Genomic DNA, 21323 nt, shown 5'->3' with positions numbered 1-21323 from the left:
TACTCTCAGTTTACCTGTGACATACAGGATTAGAATGACATCCTGTGCTATAATTGCTTTCCCCTGGGAATTCCTCTGACAGCCAGGATGACTGTTTTTTTAAACTGTGCTACTTGGATGCTACAGGTTCTCCCTGAATTCCAGTGCCTTAACTGTCTTGCTGCTGACATCGCTGAATGTTATCTTGCTTGCTTTTTTAAGAAGCAGTAAGTGAAAGGAATAACCCCCAAATTTTGTTTGCTCTGCAAAGGAACTGGCACTTTCTTTCTGAATGCTAGATCTAGGTCACTTGTTGGTTAAGGAAGAGTTGGCAAGGAATGTGGCTATGTGTCATCAGAAAGCCTGGAAGATGCAGCACATGAACTGGACTGAGATGCTGTACAGAGAACAGCCCTGGAGAAACCATTAGTTTTACAGTTTGGGTTTTGATGCCTTCATTTAAGGAACAGGGTGAAGCATTGCAAGCACGTTAGTCACACTTGGATTTAAATTGAACCTTAGTAAAGCTAATTAAAAATATGTGTGTAAATGCATGCTTTGAACTTGCATCTTTTACTACTGCTGTTTTTTAAATATATAATTTCCTTTAGCCAGCACTGTAAGGGGGTGCAGCTGTGTGAAGAAGCCAGCACAAAGTAGTCAGATCATGCTTAGCTTCTTGGAGAAAACGGGGTTATTTTGTGTAACAGGTAAATAAACGCTAACTTGGTGTGGATCCTGCTCTTGCTTGTCTTTGTGTAGTCACTGCATAGTGTCTTGTAAAGCAGAGGCAAAACGTGTGTGATGTCTAGTGTTAGTAGTTAGTATCAGAGATTGTAAAAGATGATTCCTAAAGGGAATTGGAACCTCATTACTGAAGGGTTGAGCAGTTCACCAGCACTTGTCTCTGTGAAGGTGTCATAGTTTGCTCCTGCAGTCTCCCAAAAGTAGTTTTGCCCTTGATTGACCCCAAAAAGCTCTATATTCAGTGGCCATACAAGCGCTTCAGAAGTGACTTGTAATTCTTCCTGGGTAGTACACTAGCATGTAGGGCTCAACTCTAAAGTCTGTGTTAAGTTTTTACACCTTATGGAATAAGAATTTTATTGATGGATGAGGATGTGTGTTTTGTTTTAATTTTTTTCTTTTCTCTTATATAAAGAAAGTTTTAAAGCCATAGTGAGGAATTATATGTTTTGGACATGGAAATCCATTTACTGTTTATGGAAATCCTTTTATGTTGGACCAAACTGAACTCATGCTAATGCCTGAATACTGTAGTTCAGTTTACCACCATGCTACCAATAGGTGACAATTTAGGGACTGCAAGGAAAGTGGGAATATATCCAAGTGAATTGATAATTGAATTCTTACAGCACCTTTCACCCAAATAACCTTCAAAGCATGGCTGCAGATTTTCTCTAGACTATGTTGGATGTTGTAACATAGCACAAAAGTAGGATTTGGGTAGGGATTAAAATTCAGCCTTGGTGGCCTGGGTTTGGGAGATTCCCCTTTCATTGGGGAGGTGGGAAAGAGATGGGGAAAAAGTGTTTCTGGGACGATATGACTTTGAAAAGGCTGGGGTTTTGGGGCTGCTGAAGGGTTTGAGCATTAAAAAAAGTTGAGTGACATGGATTGGCTGTCAGAGCTGCATGGTAATATTTATTTAGTGGCTTTATAGTGTTATCACATGGATATCTTCTTCACATGTGACACTTGCAGCAAGGAGCAGCTGCTTAGCAAGGCACAGCAGCACATGGAAACAATTTAGGACCAGAAATGAATTAATTTAAACCAGCTGGGGAGAAGAGCTGGACTTCTGAGAGTCCAGAGTTCTGTGGAAGCATTTGCCCCCCATGCAACAGCTGTTGTGAAAGGAAGCTCTAATATTAACTTACAGCAGGGAAGGGGGGAATGAAATGAAGCTTAGAAAATATTGTTAGGGAGATGACAGCAACTCCTCACTCATTTCTGGTGCTTGCTCCCTCATCTCAAAGGTAGGAGAACTAGAAAGGGGATCCACAGGTGGAGAGGGATTTGGAGACACTAAAAACGTGAGGACTGTTATATTTATGTCTTGGTGCAGCTGAGGTTGATGTGCAAGTTTAACAATAAATCCTCACAGGATTGAGGCTCCATTCTGGCAATGATTAGGAGGATATAGGAGAAGCATTCAAAACAGTGAGTGGAGAAGGGACACTTTATCTCCAGCGTGGTTTTGAAAGCAAGGGGGAAAAGAAATTAGTGATTTTATATTGCATGTCATTAACCTGAAGGGACTTGCTGCTGGCAGAAGTAATTGAGTCCAACCAAGTCCAGGAGGATTCAGAAAGGATTGAACATTTATATAAATAATGAGAACAAATGCATGTGATTCAAAACACAAGACATCAATTTTTGAGATTCAGGTATAAAATGAACATGCCCTGCTGCTGAGAAGAGTCTTTTCCTTTAGGCTGCTTATTCTGAATGTTATGGGTGTTATTTCTTCACCTTCCTCTATAGCATCTGGCCATTGTTAGAGGGGGGGAAAACCTCTATAGTTTAGTTTAAAATGACAATTATTATTTGTGGTTGTTTATAAATTTTTGGTTTCAATTTGTTTGCAGCAAGTGTTTAATGAGGCGGAATAAGATTGAACATAGGTACTTATCAAAAGAATCATGAGGACTTTAATGCCCAGGAGGTGTCAGGGCCATATTGCCACATAGTAGAGGAATTTGGTGTGGGCTGGTTTTCCAGCAGCCCTGCAACCTCCTCCTCATTAAGGAGAACTCTGAGTGCTCAGATCTTGCTCTTTTTTGTGTGTGTAAAGCACAAGTTTGCATCTGTGCAGTTTTAGGCTCTGCAAAAGTAGGAATTGTGTGGGTTGCCCTTTGCTTTACCCCATTCATTTTCACGATAGCTGCTTTAAAAATGAGGCAGCTTGAGCAGAGCAGGGTACTATACATGTGGGCTCCTCAGACCTTTTATGCAGTGGAAGAACAATGTCCTTTGACTTGCTGTGGTACCCTTTATTTATACTTGGCAGAATTGTTTGCTTTTTGTTGTCGCTTCCAATCATTGTGCTGAAAGATGTAATGTTCTGCCTACTGCAACCATTCAGGTCTTTTCTCTGATCCATGTGCCATCATGGGATCTCTGAGGGTAGAACTTTCAGCAGATTTTGTTCCTAGCCTCTCACATTTATCTCCGTTTAGTTGCATAAGCCATCTGTTGCACATCAGAGCGTAGCTCACCTACAGCAGGTTTGGCAATGAAAATGAGATTTTGGCAGCTCCACCTCAGGTGTGAAGCTTTGTGCCACTTTGCGTGGTGGCATTCACTAACCTTTTGCTCTGCTGGGTTGCAGACTGATGGAGTTCTGACTTTTTCCTCTGTGCCACCTCTGTGGCTGTCCCGCACATGGCTATGACACCAGCCAGCAGCGCTGCCCTTGGGCCACAATGGCACTAAGGAGGTGTAGGCATTTCATGTGCTTTTGTGGAGTAATCCTGTTATTATAGTGTTTTATTTAGTCTATTTTTTCTCTTATATTCATCCCACCTTTTTTGGTCTGAAAGCAGTTTAAGGGATTATTTTCTTTTCCCCTCCCACCCCTCAGCTGCTTTGTACAGTTGCCTTTCTCCCTATGGAGACTCAACCTTTCTTCCAGTCAATAGCCGTTCCTTTCTGGGGAGTCCATGGGCTCTTTGTGCAAGTAAAACAACATGTTTTTATTACAAAGTGGCATTTTCCACTTTGTAATAAAATGAAAGATCTCAGAATGATTGAACAATATGGAATGACTGAATGCTTTGAGATAGCCCTTGGGTTTCATACTGAAGACTTGTGGTAGATCTCATTAGACTGCCAGATCCCAATGGCTCATTGTTAGTAGCTATAAATCCTAAAGCAGAAATAGACATCATGTTAGAGCTATCTAGGGTTTTATTCCCTCCTGAATATAGTTTATGCCCCACACAAGCTTGCACACAATAAATTGAGTTTCTGTTTTGACTCGAATCAAGTGCAGAATGTTCTTCAGTTGTTTGGAGTATTCCTGTGGATAGAACTTGTCAGATGAGGTTCATAACATTTCAGAGATGTGTTGATGTTGGGATGGCAAACAAGTCAGTACACCCATCTGGATTAGCTGTAGTCTGCAGTGCAAAAGAGATTAATTAACTAAATGCTCCTGAGGTGCATTTGGAACCTGGTTTAAATATTCCATGCAAATAACAGCAAGAAAATTATGAAGATATGCCTCTGCTTTTGTTTGCTTGGTTTGTAGTAATCTCTGGCTGTACCTCTGATGCATTTCATGTTTCTTAAAGTAGTAACCCTTTAGGGCACGGCCGGTGTCTTTGGTTTGGAGATGGCAGCCATTGTGCTGCTGTTGGAAATGCCCCATGAGTAACAACAATGTGTTTCACTTGGAAGGCAGATCTTAGGCCTTTGCATTCCTCCCATGGAGTGCTTCAGATTGATTCTGGCTGTGCTACAGGCTCCTTGCTCCCTGGAGCAGAGAAAATGTGAATGAACTCTTGCACACTTATTTAAAGCACGCGGCTTGCATTCTTCCTGCAAAACCAGGCACTTTATTCGGGAAAACATCAAGTGGTCAGAGGGAGCAGGACAGGGAAGAGCAGAGGCTGTTAACTCCTGGTGGGTAATTAAACAACAACCCCCTCAAAAAAGAAGAAAAATCAAAACAACAGACAGCAAATGGGGACAACTTCTTATTTATCTGGCATTTTTTGCTCTTTTTTCCCCCCTTACTTGTGAGCTATACTTATTTTGCATTCTGACTCAATACTTCTGCTTAATTATGTGTTTTGATTTGTGTCCATTGCCTGAGGATTTCTGTCTGAGTGCAAGGCAGCATTCTTAAACCAAAACACAAATATTTGCAGAGGGTTTGGGGACAGCTCACACCATTTGTGCTGGGGCAAAAGAGGAGGGTTCATGACTGGTGCTTTAGTTAGGAGAATGCAGTAATTTATGTAAGTGTGCAGTAGTTTAGTTGTCACATGCTTCTGTTTGTCTGCTGACATGCAGAATTTCTCATAGAGAAAATGCCTGTACAACTGGGACAAGGATGTTGCCATCGCTTGCAGACACGCATGTACCCAAACACAGTCACTCCCTGGCTCTGTAGGGGTGTGTGTGTGCAGGAGAACACCAGACAATGCCATACTCCATCCCTTGTAATATCTAGATAATATAGTAAAAATGCAGTTTGTCCTGGATTTATGATTGAGTTAATATTTTTGGACTCTTTCAGCACATAAATAAGTATTCAAGCTGGTAACACTTAATATTAGGAAACATTAGCTTCCTATTACTGCTTTTTCTACTCAGACACCACCCTGGAGATGCCTCTTAGTTTCAAAACAAAGGGTAGTAAAAAGCACAGCCATGGAAATGAAGTTTATAACGCAGTGTAGGTATGTTTTCATGATGTGGTCATAAAAGTGGTTACTGACTGCTAACCTATTTCTTTTTAAAAAGCTTAGAAAAAATTGGCATTAGAGATTGCTCACAGTAATTATTATGAGACATGTAACAGCATTTCTTGGGTATTTGTTGTTCCACAGAAATACCTTGTTCCCAGATCAGTTTACTTTAAAATATCAATCAGTCTTCTGCTAAGTATTTTCTCCTCTGTCAGAAGGCATTTCATCTCCCCACACCTACAGGTTTAATTTCCAGCTATTCATACTATTTATAATTTATCACTCTCGCCTTGTTGTTTATTCTGGATGCAGGGGCAGTTTACACTGATTTCCTGAGTCAGTATAAATTTAATTTCTGTGTACTGTTTGAGCAAGCTTTACAGTGTGAAAGGAGAACCAACAATACAATTAGGATGAATAAAAGCATTTTGGGTTATGTAATATGCATTCATGCTACTATTATGCAACAGAATTATTACTTGTGGCATCCTTAAATCCATTTTGAATTTAGCACTGCTGCCTGCTGCCTCATACAGGACCTTCTTTGTTTCTACTGATTGAGCAGAAAGTGATGATGAGCTCCACAATTAATTTAAATTACATTTCTGGAAGGAGATAAAAAATAGTGTGACTTTTCACAGGACAAGTGAATACTTGTTGGTAGTCAAAAATCATGATACCATATGAAATCTGCCTGATTGTGTTAGTGATAATATCAGTCATCCCCTCTTTTTGCTACGCTTGGTGTTTATTAAAAAATGACAGAGTATTTTAGCATTTTTTCTTGAAAGAAACATGGCAAAGGGCTTTGCTGACCACTGTTTCACAAACAACATTTAATAGCTTTCCTCTGGCATTTCTTAGGATAGGCATAGAGTTGTCATTTTTAACATCAAGGCAGCTTAGAAATATTGTATATAAATACAGAATTTGCTGTGCTGTGAGATTGAACCTCTAAGTATTCCTCAGATGGCAGGCGCACTGTACCTACCCCTGTAATCTATGATCGGAAGCACTAGAAGCTGTTTCAGACTGAAGTAAAATGTTTGAGCTGTCTGCCACCTTTTATACTTGTTTTCTCTGCTCAGCGCCTCTTCTTTTCTCCCTTATGGTTCCCAGTAATGGTTCCTGGGTGCTTTGGCACCTCCAGATTTCCAGGGCTGACTAGAAGCTGTGAGAGTGTGGGGAAGGAGGAAGAGGAGTTAAGATAAAGGCTGTGAGCAGAAGCAATAATTACTGTTTCTGGGGCACAGGGGAGCTGCACCAGCTGCCTTTACCTCCTTAGGGACCCTCTGTAATTCATACCTGGAAAAGGCTGTTAGTAGTTTTCACAATTAATCACTGCCTGCTTTATGCAAGTTCCAGCAGACTTTGTAGAGCTCTTCTTTCACGGAGACACTGTGTAACACTTCCTTTGGCTCCAGAAGTCAAAATATTTTCGAAAATGAGCTGATTGTACTGCCAAAATGGGCACTAAAGCCCATTTCCTTGCCTTCATCCTGGTGTTCTGCTCACTTAGCTGTTCATTATTTTGAGTATTTATTTACTGCTTGGTTTGGAGGTTGGACATTTTGGTGTTTCTGGGCACTGAAGAGAGGAAGATACTGAGTTTTACAGATAATTTTCCTCTAATACAGGAGAGCTTTGGGAAGATACTTAGTACGGGACACATTTATTTACTGGATTATAAGAGTGTTTCTAGTAAATGTCATTTGATGACAGATAGTCCTCCAACAATGTAATATGCACATGACTAAGAGTCTTACCTGACTTACTGGTTTCTTTTTCTTGCTTTTCAGTTTTAAATTAGAAACTTGCTAAGCTTCAGTGTCCAATCAAAACCACCACAAGGAGTATTTCATAATACGAGTTACAAAATTAATACATCCCTGGCATGCCTAAAAGGGAACAGGGTTGTGATGAACTGCAGATCTGTGAAATACAACAAAAAAGAAACATGGGTTATCTGATGTTTCAGGTTCAGTTAACTCAATGATGACACCAAGTCAGACAAGAGAAGAGGGTGAGAGGCCTTGTATTGGTTTTGTTAAAAGTCCTTCTAGCAAGAGAGGTGAGAGGCAGGATGAGAGGGAACTTTTCGTAGGTAGGAAGTGACAAGAAGGTAAGTGCATAAATTGTACAAGGTAGAGATGGAGATTCGGAGCTGTTCAGGTGATTTTTTCTTTTTTCTTTAAAAACATTGTATGCTGCACAGTGAACCTCTTGGATGAGTTGATTCTCACTGAATAATATGGTGACATTCCTTCGCTGCACAGATGCTTCTGAGTGGGTAAATTCAGAGCAGGAATTTCTATGTTCCCATGGCTGGTTAAGCTCCACCATTTGTAAGAGCGGCACAATGCCATTTTAACCTAGACCTCTTTGAAGATCCAGTTTAGTAATGCACTTGCTAAAACTTCTTTAGATGCATGCAGGGAGGTGATGTGTAAATTAGGTCTCTTTACTTTTGCTATGATTCATTTAGAGCTGGTCCCACAAAATTCACCGATATCCAAATGAGTGTAAATTTGCATCACTTCAGAAGGTGTGAGAATGCACAGCTCAGCACCATGGAATGCCTCTTGTTTCTTATTTTCCCCAGAGTGGCTTTAAGTAGCTGCAAGTTGCCCGAGTGAAAGGGTTCTAACTGAGCAGCAGCATTTGTGTAAGAGGCTTTTTTCCTTTTCTCTTTTTCCCTCTAAATCTGCCCCACAGCTTTTGTGACTGTTTGCCAGCGCTTCAGAAAGATACCAACCAGGCTGTGAGCTTTGAGGAGAAAACGAGAATGCCTTTTGTGTCATGATCATGGAATTAATTGGTCCTGGAAACTCTGGATCGCTGCCAAGAATGGGTATGTGACAGGAAAGGAAAAGGGCGGAGCTTTGGAAATTCAGGAACACTCCTTTTCGGATCTTAGGAAAGAGCTCATAAACTTATTTTGGCTTCTGAGTTTGGTGCAGTCAGCATGCAGAGTTATGGTTTTGTGTGGTTTTTTGGGTTTGGTGGGGTTTTTTGTTTGGTTGGGGTTTTTTGTTGTTTTTGGTTTTTGTTGTTGTTTGTTTTTTTTAAACAGTATCCAAAATGAGAAAATGGGAGTTAGTGAAGTGGAGAGAGTTCTGTGGAGAGCCCTGGTGTAATTTTATTTCATTTCATTTCATTTCCAAGTGCGCTGTAGGATAAAAGCAGCTGTCTTTGTCTGCAGGATGTCCACCGCTGGCCACCCAAGCCCTGCACTGCCAGTCACGCTTTCCTAGGCTGGAAATTCTGCTCCAAATTCACAGTTTTCTCCCATGCAGGCTGTTTTCAATGCTGGCAACTGGGCACAGGGATCTGCAGGGCTCTAACTCCGCCGGGCCCACAGAACTGAGGGCAGGAGGCAGTGGGGATGGGAACGGCCTGGCCCAAAAAGCACTTGAAATACTTGTGACTCCATTTGATAAGATTAGTCGAGGCACTGCTATGTGACATTGTTTGGGCAAAATCGCCACTTCTCAGAGGGTTTTTTTGTTCAATGGTCATGTGGTGGAGTTGGGAGTCGGTGCAGATGAATGTCAGCTGCTGTGGATTTGTCTGTCCTGCACCCACGGCACAATCCCGCTTCCTTCCACTCAGTTAGAAACTCCATCAAGGTCTTTGTTGGAAGGAAACGCTTTGTCAAAAAAGTTGTTAATGTCTTTGCAGTTGTTCTTTACCAAAATACTTGACTAAGATAACTAAACAACTTCTGTTTCATGTGTCTTGCTGTTTTTTTAGTGATGTGTGTCTGTGTGTTAAATGAAGGCTATTTTAGGTTTTTCTTCTCTTAGAGTGACATTATGGATGCTTATATTTCTGGAGCTTTTCAAGTTCAATCATTCCATGATTTGATTTTTTTTTCCTTTTTTTTAAATTCCCCCAAGGATGAGTGTAGATATAAAAATTATGTATTGGAGAAACCTGTGTGTAAGCAATGGGAAAAAAATAAGGTTAAAATCACAAAGAGCATCTTATTTCTACTTTCAGAAGGTTAAAGCAGACTCATATTTAGACAAACAGTGACAATCTTGATTAGAGTGCTTTATTTTCATTTAACATAGACGTTACTGCACTTCAGGCACTTTTATTCCAGCATAGGGTGCCTGTCCAGTAAGTTAATTTAAAAGAAGAATGGAAAACTCTATCTGGAAAAGCTGTAAGTTTCAAGGAAAGTGAAAAGCGTTTAAAAATCTGTCAAAATTGTATTTAAAGTGTTAGTTAGATGCTCTGAAAATAACAGCAGAATTTCTGAATAAAACAAATCTTTAGTGGAGTGGTAATGTTTCAAATGACTGAGCTGGAAGAGTATTTGATATCTCCTTTTCTTATTGTTCATCCTAGTTGTTTTAGTATTTTTTTCCAGTCTGTGTAATGAAAAACAATTAGATCGATTTTATTCCATGATTCTCACTTCCAGAATCTCAACAGATAATATTTGCATTGGGAAAAACCTGCAGAGCAGTGGGGTTTTTTGGGTGAAAGCAATTGTTTCCAGTGATATTTCTGAGATAATTACTATAGTTCTGTATATCTTTGGGTAGCATCCTCATTTTGTACTGATCAGAGTTTTAACTCTCCTTTATTTCTTGAGTCTCTAATCCCTCTTGCTAGGCTGTAGCATTAATTTAGGCAATGGTGGCATTTATAGTTAATTTATATTCCCACTGAAGCTTAAACAGGTAGTGTTTGGAGGAAGTTTTCCAGCCTGTATGTGTTTTGGTCTGCATGGAGCTCTCCTGTTTCAGCAAGAAGTGTGTACGTAGGTAATGTTTTGTGCTGTAGAGCTGTAAGATGATCACATTAAAGAGAGTGGGCCCCTCAGAAGGTACAGCGTTGCCAAGGGTTAGTAAAGATGTTGGAATTACACTACATCAGTGTGCACACAACCTCAGAAAATAAGGATTTGCAAGGATACCTCCATTTAATCTTTCTACATTTGCTTTTAAAAGATGCTGTCCGTCTTGTAGGAAGCTACTTGCGCATCACTTACACTTGCAGATTATCAAGGCTATAATCTGTTGCCTGAAAAATCAAAGTGAGATTTTAAAATGCATAAATTAGACTCTAAAATGTCATATCTGTTTGTTTTAGAGGACCAAGAAAATGTTACTGAAGCCCTGAGATGTTGAGGTCTCTGTTAGACCACTGGACACGGTGCTGAAGGAGACCAACAGGAGCTGGAGAGCTTTTTTAGTTCTTTGGATGCACAAAACAGTGCAAAACTGGTGTCATTTATTGGTACCACTAACAGTGGTCACCATGCACTCCTGTCAAAAATTGCAAAGAGCTTTAGGAGCATCTTTTCATGGCAGTGAGTAGAGTGTTCCTCTGAGCAGAGGGCACTAAAGCAAACATGAAAACTCCTTTGCCTTTGGGTAGCCTGGTTGTGTCAGCGAAGAGATGGCCTCTTGATTAAATCCAGACTGAGCAGTTTCCTGTTAGCGTGAAACTCAGCCCACAAGGTCTTATTCTCAAAGCCTGTTATTGAGCTCGTCTGCCAAGTCCCTTTTCCTTTTAAACTTACAGGCAGAATTACTAAAATAATACAAATACAAGCAATCCCAGAAGTCTCACAATGGTTTCTAACAGTTTGATGTTTTGCTGACAAAGTTTTTGATTTTTCAGAGTTTGAGGTTGGTTTTGTTTTTGCTTTGGTGGGATTTTTTTTTGGGTTTTGTTTCTTTTTAACATTCTCCCAACATGATGTCTTGGGGAAGTTGTAGTGTTGCAATTAATGGAAAATTTTGTGCGTGTATCGGTCTTGGAAGCAAATTCTGCCCTTGTTTTGAATATACTCACCTGAGAGAATGAGAGGGTTTTATGTGCCCTGAGTAAATGTGTCCATAAACCATTACATTGTGAGCGGGTCAATCTGCTGGATTGAAAATAAAGAGTTAAATACAGTGGTGCAGATTTTCGTCCCTGTCAGAAAGTGGTTGTATTGTGTAACTAGTTATTTTTAAAAGGGTATTTTAATTGTTAGATGAAGAATTAGCAAGAAAATTGTAAATTTTTTTTTTTTTGGTGAACCAAGTTTTGCTTAAGGAATATTTGAGTGTAAGAGAGTTACATAGTGGTGACAACATATCCTGTTAATGTTTTTGTAATGACAGTGTCATACATAATTCCGGATACACTTTTAGTTCATTTTTATAATTCATATATATTTCCAGATGCACCTTTAAGTCAGATATATGACAAGTTATATGCCTTTAAAAAAGACGTAAGATCCATGGAACAAAATGTAGCAATTTTTTTCCCTGTCTAATCTGTTTTGGTTGTTTTTTTTTAAATACAGGCAGTAGGTTGTGTTTTAATGTCACAATAAGGGTTCGTTGGATCTCATTAAGATGGGAAATGAGATAGCAGAGCTTTGTAATAATATTAGAGACAGAACCTTAGACTGATACTAAAGACATCTATATTGTTTAAAACCAAAAGGGATGTCTATTAGAAACAATTCCAAAGCAGTGGAGTGTAGTGATGTAAATAGGAAGAGAGTGGGATTAATTCTTAATTATCTTATTAATAGATTATTTTTTCCTTTGTGTTTTGTCAGTATCCCGAGCCAGGGTTGGTAGTGACTATCATTAACATGTTGTCTTCATGCCCTCAGTATCAAGGTGTTTGTGTAAATATTGGACATTTTTTATTTATAATCCCAGTTTTAAAGCTTTTTATCTCACATACTTTACAAAATAGGATTTAAACGAGTCAAAAAAATACTTTTCTAAACGATCCTCTAAATAATGGCAGAATTTAAGGAAATGTTCTTTCAGACTCAAGGCAGGCTGTAAGCATTTAAAACAAATGCTGTTTAAAAAACATACCCATACACAATCCCAAACCCTAGATTTATGGACAAATATTGTGCCAAGTGGAAACTGTAAGAGAAAATTGAAGTGTTAGAATGCCTTGTTTGCAAGATGAGTTTGACACCCTCCTTGCAAAAGTATCTTGAAATGTTTTTGCACCAAATGTGTTCTGACCTTGAGTCCTGTGTGACACTGCAAAGTTGGTATTTTCAGCAAGGGAATCACAGGTGCCAGTACTTAAGTTATGGTCAGTTTTCATGTTTATTCAGAAGTTAAATGAAACACTGAATTAGCACTTTTGTTCCCTTCAGTAATATTACTCTTTGTGGGATAATGGATTGTCTTTTAGTTAATAATATATGGTGGAATCACGACTTAACTTGATAGTGGTCATACTGTAAAATATTTTTTGATCATGTCAGAGAAATGTTTTAAAATAGAGTTGCTTAAAAAATCCATTATTTGATACAGCATTTGGTGCTTGGAGAGCAGCAAATATTGACAAAATCATTTAGTAACTGGTGATGGCCAATTCGCGTGAAAAGATAGGATTTAATCCATTGGAATCTATGCCAGGGATCTATTTCCTGCCTGACTTTTGCACTTTGCTTTTGTTTCCTTTTGTAGGGTGAAGGAGACCAGTTACCCCCAGAGCACACTGTCAGACAGTATGAAACATCCAAGATCAGGGCTATAAAAGCTGGAACTTTGGAGAAACTGGTGGAGAACCTTCTCACAGCTTTTGGAGATGCAGATTTTTCCTACATCAGCATCTTCCTTGCAACATACAGGGCCTTTGCTTCTCCCAGGGCAGTGCTGGAACTTCTCCTGGACAGGTAAGAGCCACCGCTGTGCACAACAGGGGAACAGGGGAAAGTCGTCAGGAACTTCTTCCCTTGCTTTTAGTGGGCATGGATTTAATAGCCTATTGTCAAGAATACTGCAAAATCCAGAATTTCAGCATAAACATCCAGTCTATAAATGCATTGCTGCTCACATCCCAACTCTCATAAAGCATAGGTAAGGAAATTGTTCCATGTCTGGCTGCTAAAGAACCCAGCTGGACCAACACAGCAAAATTAATACAAGTTTCCCTCAAAAAACCCAACAGAATGCATGGGCTGCAAAGTCATACCTAGAATAGATTCCAAAGTTTTGCTGGATACCGATATTTTCAGACCTTGTTCTTCTGTTTGGGGGCTGCTGATTCGGAACAGGGATTGTACAAACACAAGAAAGAATGGGAGAGCAAATTCTATTACGTCACGTGAATATGCAGCCATAAATTTTTGCAGACAGCCCAGGAACTGCTAAATGTTATAAGAATAGCTTTTATGGTCAGACTGTTAAATCATGGCTGCTATGTCTGCATAAATGCTTGGAACACACAGCATTAGTTTCTCACCCTAAATTCTAACTGAGACATGACTGGGTCCTTATTTTGGGAGTGTCATATTTGTTGCACTTTCAAAATCCGTGATTTGCAGAAATGGTTGCTCTGGCATGAAGTAATTAGAACAGAGAAGTGGCATAAGAACTCCTAGGGTTTAATTTTTGCTCTCCAACTAGGTAGATAAGGAACAAGGCATGGATAAATTATCTGTGCTTTTCTTTTCTATCTGAAAAGGACAATCTTGTCTGCTTTGTAGGAATGCCATCTGGCTCAGTTAGAAAAGATAATAACAATAATAACCTGACAGTCAGGTAAGCAATCAGCTGAGAAAAGAGCAGCCATCCTGGAGAGTTGACTTAGTTACAGTTACATTGACTGCTCTCTACTTTATCTCTCAGTCCATCCCAATTCTGGTTCAGAATGTGAGGAATAATAAAAATTGACAGTGGATACATACAAGAATATAAAAACATTAAAGCTCTAAGGAAGTTGACCCTGCCCGCCTCCTCTCACGCTGATTTAAAGAGGTGAAAATGTCAGGAGAGGGCAGGAAAGCCCAGGAGAACTGTCTCCATAGAACAGAACTCTCTTTTCTGAGCCCAGTTTTGATCTTGCTGGCTTGTGTACCTCTCAGAGCAACATAAAACGCCCCCTTCAGAGGAGCGGGCTGCCTGACCTTGTCAGCATCATCCCCAGCCTTTTATAATACACAACAGGATCCACAGGAAATCCTAGGAGGTTACCACTTCCTTCCCCTCTCACAAATCTTAGGAGTGTAGTGCTTAAGAATCCCTGGTTTTTTCTCTTGGCTTTTTGTATATCATGGATACTCGCAAGTTTTATGGCTTGGGAGAAAATATAGATGAAACTTAAGATATAAAAGTTGGAATGATATACATGTAGCTGAGGAATATGGACTTGTGAAGAAAAGCAGATGTTATAAAGAAAAGAATTGAAAAGAAGATGGATTGTAATTGATTTTAACCAGCTTGGTTTTCATCTCTAGATTAGTTGAGAATAAGTAGCCAAGCATCTACATTTTTGCAACTTTGTTTTTAGTGATACTTGTTAATAATCAGGGTACAGAGACTAAAGTGGGTGTCAGTGCATAATTCGTGTTTTGTTTTGTGTGCCAGTGAAGTAATAATGAAAAAGGCAATCTCTTTTTTTTTTTTTTTTTTTTTTTTAAAAAGGCAGCACAGTTTTGGCATTTGTTGTCAGTTTTAATTTCATCTGAAGAGCTTGAGCCCTGTCTCTTATTCAGGGTTGTGAAGTAAGGGAACAATTAGGAGTAGCAGTGCTAAGCTCTTGTTGTTTGGTCCAAGGGAGAACAGTGATGTGACCAGATCAAAACAGGCCCCTCCAGCTTTTCACAGGTGAGCAGCTCCTTGGGAGAGAGGAGGGAATAGCACCCACATCTCCCATTTGCAGGGTATTACATTTTGTAGGTACATACTCACTGGAAAACTTTCTCCGCAGTGTATTTGTGGAACCTGGATCACCCTCAAACCCAGTGCATTCAGTTTATGCTGGATTTGCTGTGGATACAGTGCTGCAGAATTGTCTGATTAATGTGTTAGACTTACACAAACCCAGCTTACACAAAAAGTCCTGGGACTCTTGGGAAAATGTCATGGGAAATGTACATATCCTGTACCCTAAGTGTGTGGGGATACCTGTTGCTCACTTGATGCTGTCTGCAGAGTATCGTGTCCAAGCAGCGCAGTACTGACTGAATTTGGGGCAGGAAGCATTTACGGTGTCCAAAAGCAGGTGAGGTGCTCTTCCCTGAGTCAGGGAAACAAATAAAAAAGCTGATGCTGTGCTTAAGAGAAACTTTGGGTTTAGAAACAGTTTCAGAAATCTGGTTGTTGCATTTTTTTATTTTCTTCCCTCCAGGATTTCACATTACCCTTTTGCTTTTGATTAAATTTGAGACCGGAGCCCTATTAATTTTTTTACCCAGATTCAGCCTATTGAGTTTTTTTTTAAGATAGATTAGAAGTCACTAGACAAAATCTTGAACATAGGCTGGGACGTTGAGAAGTGAATGGGACGACTTGTGTTTCCAAAGGTATTCAGGAGTAATTGAACATCCACATCCCTTTAGCATTCATGGGAGTTCAGCATCTAAGCACAGCAGACAGCTTTGGAAATCTGCTTTTAACAGTGTACATTCTGATATTTTCTAGTTATTTGGTACAAGTGGGCAGGGAGAGCTAAAAGAAAAAGATCCTGTTGGCATTTTGATGTGGAAGCCCTCCATGGAAGTTCCTGGAGGGAAGAAGAGTGGCTCCTCCTGCCCCTGGGTGTGGGGATAGAGTGTGGTGCCTTTGGTATTCCCAGGGGGATATTCCAAGGTGTGATGGAAGCCAGAGTTGGTTAGCTATCCAGATGAGGGTAAAAGGAGGCCAAATTCCTCTCCTCCATTTTGTATTTTGCCCTGATAACTGTGTTCCTCAGAAGTGGAGCCATGCTGTGCTTGGCGCAGGCACAGATAAAGTAGCAACCAGTCCCTGTCTGGAGCAGTTTACAGAGGAGGGAATTGAGACTGTTTGTGGGAGAGCTGGAGCTGGGTAATGACAGCAAAGAACAAGTTAGTTTCATGTTTCCCACTCGTTCCTTTTGCTGAAGGGTGAATGGAGAGGACAGGGGAGGCGGAGGGGGAGCATCGAAGGAATAGGTCCTGCAGTAGCAGAGCCACACGTTTTGGGACAGCAGCTTTGTGGTGTTTGACTCACTGCTGTTCCTGTAGCATCTATTATTTCTTCTCTTCTTCCTTTATATCAGGTAGCTTGTCTACTCAACTCAAGAAGTGAGTTGTCACTCCATGTCACTTCCATGACTCCATGTGTGTAGGATTCAAGCCACCTTATTTTTCCTGAGGATCTGGGCTTCCAAATTGCTTGTTTTGATGCTTACAAGCTTATTTAGGTCTTTGTTTGGGGCTGTTGCAGAGATCACCTTTCCTTATTCTTTCTGAGTTATTCAGAGTATTTTCCTCCCTCTTCTTAACAGAGATGCAGGGGTGCCTTCTCCACTCTGTTTTCCAGTATTTAAACATTCAGTATTACCCATTACATTCTGCTCTCATTTGCTTAGTCAGTCCCTTTGAGTGCAGTCTGTAACTTCCCAAACGCCAAGCTGAAAAGTTCTGTGGGCTACAGGATCCTTTTGTTGCTTGTGTCTCTTTTTGTATGCAAAGCATTCCTACAGGCTGGGCAGTGAAAGGCTCTTTGTGCTGGAAGCCTGCAGAAAGGCTGTTCTTTATATCGGTTGTGTCATTAACTCCTCCTAACCCGTATTTAATGACCTGTTGTTCATGGAGAGATGAGAGGCAGAGATTTGCATCTGGCAACATAAGGAAGCTTTATATCGTTCTCCAGCTTTGCACGGAAAACTGTCTACTCTTTATTGCCGTCTTACAGATTTCTCCTGTAAAACTCAGCTTGTGTCTCTAGTGGGATTTAAACACAAGTGCCTAATGTTCTGCAAAGACATATTTAATATTTCATGCAATAGTAGGACAATGACATTGGGACTCATCTCAATAATTTTTTCTCAAAGAATTAATGGCAAGTTTTAAAAACTGAATATAAAAATTTAATTTTTATTTTAAAAAATTCCCCCAGCAGGGGGAAAGTGCCTTTTGTCTACTGGCTAAGATGTGTTTTAGGCATCTTACAGAGTAGATGGCAGTGGAGAGTGAAATCCTCTCCCTTTAACAACATATCTGTGATTCTTATATATGAAGCCTTAGACCAATGCTTGAGAGGAGCATAAAACTATCACCACTTCAATCCATTGAAACCTTTTTGGATGAGTTTGTGACAGTTCTGACAGAAACCTTTGGGGCAGAAGCGGCTCACTGTGTTCTCTCTGTCTGATGTTACCAGGTTGTTGTAGCACAAGCACTTAAGGATGCACTTGTTTTAACTCTTCAGATTAATTGCAGGTGTATAAACCTAAATGGATAAAATCAGCTTGTCTTATTCTGGACAGTGAGTAATCATCCACCTTCATTAAACCTGCCTTTAAGGAGCCATGGAATTCTTAATGGATAATTATGAAGCTGTGTATCTGAAACAATGGGCACTCCCACTGAAAATGAAGTGCATTATTGTGCCTGCAAGGCACAGGGTTGTGCCTTGTAGGTAAGAGATTTTCCCTTTGGCACTGTTGGAGTTGTGCCTATGGTTCCCTCTTTCCCAATGGTGCTTTTACAGCATCGTGGGCTTTTCCCACTCACATAAGAAGTTTGGGCACAAAGTGAGCACTTGCCACCTGGGAAACATTGAAGCAACACTTGGAGCTGTTATGAATGGCAGGCGCTAGAGACACGGAAGCCGTACTGGGAGAAGGTGGTTGTGTTACAGTCTTGCTGTGCACTGGAATGTTGCCCTGGGAAAGGATGGAGTGAAAACAGGCAGAGAGAACAGTGAGCAAAGACACTGTTTTGGTTGATTCTGCCTGTGTGCAGGCTGCTTCATATAAATTAACAAATTAGGTTGGAAGATACTGGCTGTTTCTTTAGGATTTTTTCCCTCCTAAATGAAATAATCTTCAAACTCCTTAATTCTGCCCACATGTTAGGATTCCTTGTAGTTTGAGCTGGAAGCGCTTTGTAGTTGTTTATGGTATATGAATGATGCTATTTGGGATTTTGCTTTTATTCACTAGAGTTTCTTCTAAACATCCATCTCCTTTTTCAGGTTTGGAAACCTGGAGACCTCAAGTGATGGAGAAGTGGCAAACCTGAATTCCTTGGAATCTGAGATGGTACTCAGGGTGTAAGTATGGATTTGCACTGTGGAGCAAGCCCCAGGCAGGATTTGGTCTTGGAGGAGGATGTGGGCAGCAGAGCTGTTGTTTCTATTGAAAATTCACAGCGCTGTTGGCATGCTTAAACAAGCTCGTGCAAAGGCCAAATACTGATTGTCTTGTAACATATCCAATAGTACAATACAGACATCTTTTGCAGGGAAATTGTTTTGGAATTAAACATGAGATGAACACATCTAGGCCAACATTTTGTTGATTAAGCAAACAAGGTGTGTTTGTTTCCTCTGCCTTATCTGTGGCAGTAAGTGGTTATTGCTTAGGAGTGATTTTATTGTCATTACAGCAGTGCCTGCAGAGCAAAGCTCAGGGTGACTCAGGCAATGTGTGTGTGCATGGATCTTTTCCATTAGTGCCCTGTGATTTACAGTGCTGCTTTTAGACTGAAATTTAAATTCTGAGGTCATCCTCATTTACAAAAGAAATAGCAAAGCTGTTTTGAACTGCAGTTTAAATGAGAAAAAGGTGGTTTGGCTATCCTCCTAGGGTTTTATCTTTAGACATTGGGTGTAAAAGGTGCCTTAGGTCATCAGCATTTGTACTTTGACATCTGTAGTTTGCGTGCACTATGGCATGCGTGGTTATATTTGATTACAGAATGAAGATGCTTGATTCTTGTCAGCATTACTGGTTTTCTGTTCCTCTTGCCCCACGGGACTTGACATAAGAGCTCAATTCTCAGTCTTTCCTGGCTGGTAAAATATTTTGCTCTCATTTTGCTATGAGAACTCCTCAAAGAACAGCTGATAGTTAAAATTTGGTCACAGGCACCAAGGAGGCAGCATTCTGTCATGGATAGAAGCAACAACAAACAGCTAGTGGTTCCCACAGTTCCATGCAGACTGAGCTCTAGGGTCTCTTCCAACTTTGGGCAAACCATTTGACCTCCCCCTATCTCAGTCATAAAATATGAGCTAAAGCTGTACCCTTCCTGCAGAATAGCTGAAGGATTTATGCTGGGGGTGAGGAATTAATTTCACCAGTATAAACCATGGTGGGATTAATCCCCCAACGGCCTTTTCACGGACCCAGAGGACTTTGATGATGAGATGAAGAGAAAAGGGGGAAAAGTAATCTTGATGTTACTTATGTCACTTGGGCTTTGGGCGAAATGCATCAATTTTTAGTTATACCTGCAGGTGAGTGTGCAAGCAAATAAAATAACATTTAGTAGGAGAGTGTGTTGGTTGGTTGGTTGCTCGGTTTGTTTGTTTTTAGTGGAATTATTTTCCTACTGACATACATACAGTTTACCAGCCTTGTCAGTTGCTTCCTGCTGCATCAATGCTTTCTTCCCTCTTGGCACATAACACCTTTGCACAGCCAGGGATGGACAAATGGATGGAGCCTGTGGTCCTATTCCTGTGCTAGCTCAACTTAGGATGAGTTTTCTGAGAGATTTTTCATTAATTTAGTTCAGAACAGCTGATTTTAATCCTTTGGCCTTCATAAGATACCTTTTATGTGTAAATTTGGTATCTTTACTCAAATCCACGTCTATAAAAAGCTCAACAATGAAGTTGTCATCAAAGTTATTCGTCAGGTATACATGTTTTAACAGATCCCATATAAATATGAATTCACTTTCCTTCGTTAAAAATTTCCATTGCTCTCAGTTGCTCTGGCTACTTGTCTCTGAGAAATGATTAATGGTATCTGGAAAGTGTTTGGCTTTGTAGTCCTGTTGTGAAACATGTACTTCTGGTAGTTCAGGTGTTTTCTTGTCTGGGATAATTCCAATATAATTGCATTTGCCCTCTTTTCTCATAGAACAGAAACATAATATAATTGCTCTTATAAGTGCTCTTGGTTTTATATGACTTGGAGAAATAGGAGGAAGAAGCAGTAGAGCCTTGTTATTTCTTGCAATTAACTCTGTATTTCTCAAAGGAAAAAATATCTCATGGGGAAGCCTGTGGTCTGTGGCCAGAGACCTTCTGCATTCATCAGACTCCTGTTGTGACAGCTCAGAGGCTTTAAAAAGCCAGTTGGGCCATTAGAAGTGGGGATGCAATTTAAAGCATTTCCACTGGTTTGACACAAAAAAAAGTTAAGAACAACTGCAGAAGGAGAGTTTATGACTCCTTAAGTACCTCACAGAGCCTGAAAGAGGGAGGGGTAGCAAAAACTGAGGATATGTGTGGAAGGAACATTGTCCTGTGTGGTGCACTGTAAGCCCACAGGTTACTGCTTTCTATGTCGAAATTCTCTGTCCGTTTTGCACTCGTAATATAGAGCTCTGATGTATTTTGAGGAGAATGTCTGATGTAAATTATCTAAATTTTTGGCAAAATTATGTGAATATTCCACACAGTGTTTATGTAACTCAGAACCTGCAGATCTGAAACAAGGGCTTGAGCACATTTGTGGCGCAGCCTTGTTAGAGGGGCTTGTGGGAGCTTTAAACCTGCCCTTCTGTTCCCAGATCTTGCAGTGATTCCAGACTGCTGCAATGATGTGTAGTTGTTACTGACCCAAGATCCCTTCAGCTGTGTTTAGAAACATGCCTTCCTAGGACCCCTTCCGCCAAGGGGATTTTCTCCTCTTCACTTGAACATCATTCCTATCATATTTTGGGCTGCTGGGGTGGTGTTGGGGTTTTAGTTTAGTCCTAGGTTTTTTTTTTTTTTCTGTTAAAGGAATTTTCCCCCTATACATGTTGCTAGGGGAACAAATGGCCAAGTACTTAAGAAAAACAAAGGACCTGGCTGCTCTTTTTGTTTCACCTGGGTGTGTGGGCAGTAGGTCCTGGTGTTCGGAGAGAGAGAAGCTGCTTGTTCTTTCGGTTTTTTCTTTCTGCGGAGAAAGACCCCAGGATCCCCGGCCCACCTTCCTTGCCCC

At 40.3% G+C, this 21323-nt stretch overlaps 1 protein-coding gene across 1 annotated transcript in view; it reads left to right on the top strand.

The window, feature by feature from the left end:
* The window catches only part of RGL1 (ral guanine nucleotide dissociation stimulator like 1), a 57155-nt gene that overhangs the window by 7058 nt on the left and 28774 nt on the right, over window positions 1-21323 (top strand). The window contains exons 3-4 of the mRNA XM_048312232.1: window positions 12878-13086; window positions 18356-18433. Coding sequence (XP_048168189.1) covers window positions 12878-13086; window positions 18356-18433 — 287 coding nt within the window. The remainder of the gene's footprint in view (window positions 1-12877; window positions 13087-18355; window positions 18434-21323) is intronic.

The sequence above is a fragment of the Corvus hawaiiensis genome, chromosome 9 (assembly GCF_020740725.1).
Source record: "Corvus hawaiiensis isolate bCorHaw1 chromosome 9, bCorHaw1.pri.cur, whole genome shotgun sequence".
NCBI classification, from domain to species: domain Eukaryota; kingdom Metazoa; phylum Chordata; class Aves; order Passeriformes; family Corvidae; genus Corvus; species Corvus hawaiiensis.
Note: the sequence above shows the minus strand (reverse complement) of the source record. Positions and strands in the feature narration are given on the sequence as shown.